The sequence below is a fragment of the Centropristis striata genome, chromosome 22 (genome assembly GCF_030273125.1).
Source record: "Centropristis striata isolate RG_2023a ecotype Rhode Island chromosome 22, C.striata_1.0, whole genome shotgun sequence".
Classification (NCBI taxonomy): domain Eukaryota; kingdom Metazoa; phylum Chordata; class Actinopteri; order Perciformes; family Serranidae; genus Centropristis; species Centropristis striata.
In genome coordinates, this window is record NC_081538.1 from 26,287,093 (window position 1) to 26,293,092 (window position 6,000).

General features: G+C 29.8%; 1 protein-coding gene across 1 annotated transcript in view; it reads left to right on the top strand.

Annotated features, from left to right (window-relative positions):
* Window positions 1-1,976: 1,976 nt before the first annotated feature.
* The window catches only part of itih2 (inter-alpha-trypsin inhibitor heavy chain 2), a 21,742-nt gene continuing 17,718 nt past the window's right edge, over window positions 1,977-6,000 (top strand). Inside the window, exons 1-3 of the mRNA XM_059325791.1 lie at window positions 1,977-2,218; window positions 3,370-3,402; window positions 4,684-4,722. Of these exons, the coding sequence (XP_059181774.1) occupies window positions 2,123-2,218; window positions 3,370-3,402; window positions 4,684-4,722 (168 nt within the window). The 5' untranslated portion in view covers window positions 1,977-2,122. The remainder of the gene's footprint in view (window positions 2,219-3,369; window positions 3,403-4,683; window positions 4,723-6,000) is intronic.

The window sequence follows — 6,000 nt, forward strand, 5'->3', positions numbered from 1 at the left end:
TTTATTTTTTATTTTTTTTTCACTTTTAGTATGCCAGGCTTAAATGTCTGTATTTTGTACACTATTATTAGTGATATGTTTTCTGTTCTCTCTGTCGCTTCTGTTTTTTAAGAAAAAGTTTAATTAAACCATGTTTGTTAGTCTTATTTCTGCCTATTGTGTTTGAATATTTCTGCATACTGAGGTCCCTAAACAGTCTTTGCGTTGCATAAATTGGGTATCACTGGAAAGCTGAGACCCAAATTTATTCATGTGGGATGATGTTAGTCCCCAAAACAGCCATTTAATTGTAGTTTGACCTTTTTTTTAAAAAAACTTGACCTCACTGTATAAAGTGAGCTGCTGTGACCTCTAAGATAATCACAGCCTCATGAAACTTTACAAGTACAAACTAGAAACTTAGAGCATTTAGAGGGTTTGCAGCTGTTTATATTGACAATAAGGGAATTTCTCAGCAGTTTCCAGAAAAGAAGTGCTCGCCATTAAATTGTAGAAAAGGGGAATTTTCTTGCAGATAAATACATTTTTTTGATAACAAACAACTCCAAGCTGGGGGTGGGAGTATATCTGATAACCGTAAATAAAAAAAATCTTCCATTAGAAATAACCTAAAACCATCACTGGCTTTTGACAGAGAGAGGGAAATATGCAGCTTTTAAAAGTAGTAAAAGTCAAATATGTGCTGCTTAAATTCACCACTAGGTGGCATCCCATTAAAGGGCCAATAACTCATCAATGTGCAAAGTTAACTGAGTTTGTAAGTAATTCTAAAGAAACAACTGGCACTGGGCCTGTATGACAGATAAATTGGACATTTTGCTGTATTTAATAGTTGTAAATGCGTTGATTGTATTTAAAAGACGACCTTGTTCCATAAGGAATAAATTTAATTTAGGAGTTAACCTATAATTTCTCTTCTTTTAAGCAGTGTATGAAAAAGCCTATTAAACAAATTAAAAAATATATACAATGTAAATATTATTATATGAATTTATGAATAACGAAAAACAAGAGATATTGCTATACAAATTGTGATAATTTTATGAATATTCTCATGTTATATATCATACATATTTTAAATACTGTTATTGTCATTGTTATATTTATATACTGTAAGTTTTTAATAAAAATATAAGTTATGATTTTTTAATATTATATATATGTATGTGTATATATATATATATATATATATATATATATACACATATATATGTATGTATATATATATATACATATATATGTATGTATATATATATATATATACATACATACATATATATATACACATATATATGTATGTATGTATATATATATATACATATATATGTATGTATGTATGTATGTATATATATATATATATATATATATATATATATATATATATATATATATATATATATATAATATACTGGTTATAATATACACTATAAAAGAAATATACTGGTTATATTATAAAATAAAAAATATATAAATAAATGTATATATTTTATTATAAATAATTATATTAAAAGTTTTGTTCAGTTACTGTGTAAAAAAAATAATAATAATTTCATACCCAAAAAATTTAATTAACAACATTAAAAACACCCAGTTTTATCATAACATTGTAAAAGAGGAGACAGAAGGGCTTCAGCAGTTTTACTTTGGCGCCACCTGGTGGCCATAATGCAACATTACATCATTCCCATGTAAACTGAGGATAAGTGCCCTAAAAAAGGTCATCTCTGAGCTTTTATAGTGTTTAAAAATCTTCCACTTCCACATCATAAAAACACCAGAATGATAGTTGTCCTAATGTGCACCATGATGGTCAGTTTGTGACTTTTAAATCAGCGTGCCAGACCTTTAAAACAATCATAAATCAGTGTTTAATCTGAGAACGAGTTGAATGTGTCCTATTTACCCTGCCCACACTGCAGGTCAAGTTTCAAAGTTTCCTTCTGCTCTCATGAAACACAACAAATATTGACTGGAGCTGCGAGTCGATCAGTTCACTGGATTTTAACCTTCAGTTTTCAGCTCGGCTGTGTCTGCGAGAGGCTCTCTGCAGAAGGACCGACTGTCTCCCAGCGCTGTGTTGTTGTTTTTTTTATTAGTGTGTGTGTGTGTTTGTGTTTGAATCATGAGGCGTCTGCTGCTGCTGCTTCTGGGGCTCCTGCTCCTCCAACAGGCCCGCTGCTTTGAGTTTGTGATAGACGGAGAATGGGAAGACGAGACGGTGAGTCACTGGGTTTTAATTTATTTCACAGAATAGAGCTTCAGCAGATAGACTTCCTTTTCTGTTTGTATTTTTTATTTATTTTAATAATTTTTAAACGTCATTGTTTTTATGGGATTTTAGGATTTTATTATACATTTAAAAGACAAGTAAAATTGAGACTCTATTACAAATGAGAACGTTTTTTCATCTTGAAAGTATTGGAAAAGTGATGAATTCTGTATAATTTTAGAGCTTTTTTGTGTATTTGTGAATAATCAAATCTAATTTTAACAAAAACAGTTAAAACTTCTATTTCTAAGATGTTTTTTTATTTAGTTTTCTATATTTGTTTTTGTTTAATTATCCATAAAACCATAAAATGAATGCTGAAAAATAGATTAAAAAGGCAGTAAAAAAATTATGAATATCGATATATAAGTAGCTGAAAGTTAAAATTAAAGTAAGTTAAAATTAAGTAAAGAAAAAGGTTTTTTTTGCCAGTATTATCCATTCTGAATTGTTGCAGAAAAGTGCCTGCCCTGACCTTTGACCTCAAAATCATTGACCTTAAAAAACTTCCCTAAAATGCTTTTCCCCCCCTCTTTATCTAAAATAATCTATTAAAAAAAATATGGCTTTGAAAAAAATAGATAATTAAATAATTCAAGCTGACCTAAAGTGTTATTTTATTTTATTTTATTTTTTCATTATTTTTATTTTATTTTATTTCATTTCATTTTATTAACCATATAGACACAATGGAAAATTGTGAATATGATTGCATAAGTTCCTGAATATTAAATAAAACTGAATTTAGTTAAGTCTGGTTAAACAGTTTTACAGTTGTTGTTTTTTTTTTACCAGTATTGTATAATCTCTTAAATTTGTCTCCTCTCTGACTCTAAAAAAAACCCACAATGTATGTTTTATTTTTCTTTAAAATCCTGCTTGATGGATTTTTATAATCATTACAACAAACATACTTTTTTGTACATATATATTATTATTATTATTATAATTAAATCTGCTCTCCCTGACCTTTAACCAGTGTTTTCGTGAGTTAAATAACATGAGAAATCCATAAAACTCAGTGTTAAATTGTTGCAGAATTTGCAGAAAAACACTGAATTCACAATATATAATAAACCTGATTTTCTTTCTGCCACCAGTCACACATACAGGACCATCAGGAGAGACACAAGGTGAGATCTCCTTCCAAACAAGCCGACTTTTCTTATTTATACACACGTCTTATTGTAGAATACTTTGCCTGAATTGTTGGTTTGTTGTTTCTCATTGATGTTGCAATAATCATTGATCAGCAGAGAGCATCACACTGATTACACAGACAGGAACAAACATCTGTGTCTTAACCCATTTAATCCCAGACATGAAAATATCCAAATCATGTGTCATTAGTAGCCTACTCCTTTGAAATAATCAACCATTAGTTTAAAAGATTTTCATGGAAAAATAGGTGAAAAAGGTGTGTTTTATGTGGGATAAAACGTTTTATCTACCATTTACCCATCAGGATGTCTCATTCTTCAGAGCTACCAGACTAACTGAATTTCCCCTCGGGGATAAATAAAGTAATTTTGATTTTTTTATTTGATTTATAGACTACATTAACATATTTCTCCTATGCAGTCATAAAAACTATTACATTTCCCTTTCCAGTTATTAACAAGTGTAGAATTATGTTACTGGTATTCTCCAACATTGACACTAGAATAACGTTCTAGTGTGACTTTGGCCTCAAATATACAACTATATCAATATGAATACTGAGAGGGCAATACATAGAGCAAACACAATAAAGTAACAATGTTTTTTTGCTTTTTTTTAACAGACATAGGGTGGATTCGGGTAAAAGTTTGGCTGGTTTATTTCCTGCTTAAAGTAAATATGGTCATCAAAACCTTTACTATTGGTCTACCATGGGTGTCATGTGACTGAAATTACATAAAATACTTTTAAATTTAGAAAAGTCAAGAAGTCAAAATTGCTAAAAGTGTCCCACATTACCCAAATTCACCCTACCATTTTTACCATTGACATAATTTTAATATTGACATATCCTGCAGGAATAGAGCCTTATAACTAAGAAATATTTTACAGTCACTATTGTAAAACCCAATGTTGCTTGTTTGTTATAATAACTAATTTTTCCTTTTCAACACAACAAAGATTTGTGCAAAAAGTCATTTTAACTGAAAATATTGAGTCAAAAAGCAAGATTCATTTGAGTTAACTCTGTTTTTTTGTTGTCTTTACATAAAATTATTTTGTAGCTTGGACACTCAAATATTTAAGTTGAAGCAACAAGTTGTGTTTTACAGTGTAGTGGGATTAAATGGGTTAATAATAACAGCAGTCATTTATAATCTTCTATCAGAGAGATTAAAACCGTTTGAAGCTCATGCATGCATGTGTGTGTGTGTGTGTGTGTGTGTGTGTGTGTGTGTGTGTGTGTGTTTCAGAGAGCGATATTGACCAGCGAGGAGCAGGAAGACTTTGAGGTAGGACTCTCTCCACTGTGACAGAGTTGAACCTTATCTCAGAGTCAACATGCTGCTGTTTGAAGAGATTCCCGTGACTGACGGGTTATTGACTTTGTTCTGCACTAATCCTCCTCTGATCCCTTTATTTTTTGTCCTCAAAATCAAATCAGTGGGACAGTCGTGTGAAGGCATTATGTTGTCTGAAAAGCTGCACACAGGGCGTCTAAAACATTTACGTCTGGAGTCTTAAACCACTAAAGTCCAGGAGATTTTGGTTCAAATTTGTCAACTTCCTGTGCATTTCTGTCTCTGTTCAGCATCTTTCAGTCTGTCTTTACATCACATGTCAGATTTTTCATTTTATTTTAATTAATAAAGTATAAAGCTGCCAGGAACCCAAAATACAAACAAAAGACACAGGTTTCTATGGAAATGTACCATTTTTTTTACCCTTTATACACACAAAAACAGCAGAAAAAATAATAAATAATAAAACTACAAAACAGTCTATTTGCATGTAAATTAAAAACAACAATAGTTTTTATTGTAGAAAGAAAATTCCCATTTTAACCCTGTAAGACCCAGTGTTGCAGAATAACAACAATTTTGGTTATCCCCAAAAAAACTCAAATTTTTTTTTTTTTTTTGGTTCAACCACATTAACATGATCATTGGGTCCTATTGTTGGTACTCACAATGTGATTGGATCCAACATTTGTATATAAGGCCCGCCCTCAGGCCAACAAGTCACACAACCTCCAATTTTTTGATCGAGCAACATCCCATTTATTAAATTAATAGTAATTATTATTATTATTATTGTTATTGTTGTTGTTGTTTTATAATTATTCTTATTATTATAAAACAACAACAACAACAACAACAATAATAACAATAATAATAATAATATAGCGATATATGAGAAAGTTCTCTGGACCCCCAGCTCTCTGTTTAACATCCTCATCACTTATTATTATCATTATTGTTTATTATTATTATTATTATTATTATTAATAATAATAATAATAATAATAATAATAATATGATAGTGATGTATGAGAAAGTTCTCTGGACACCCAGCTCTCTGTTTAACATCCTCATCACTTATTATCATCATTATTGTTGTTGTTTTATAATAATAATAATAATAATAATAATAATAATAATAATAATAATAACAATAATATGATAGTGATATATGTTGAAGTTCTCTGGACACCCAGCTCTCTGTTTAACATCCTCATCACTTATTATTATCATTATTGTTGTTTTATTATAATAATAATAATAATAATA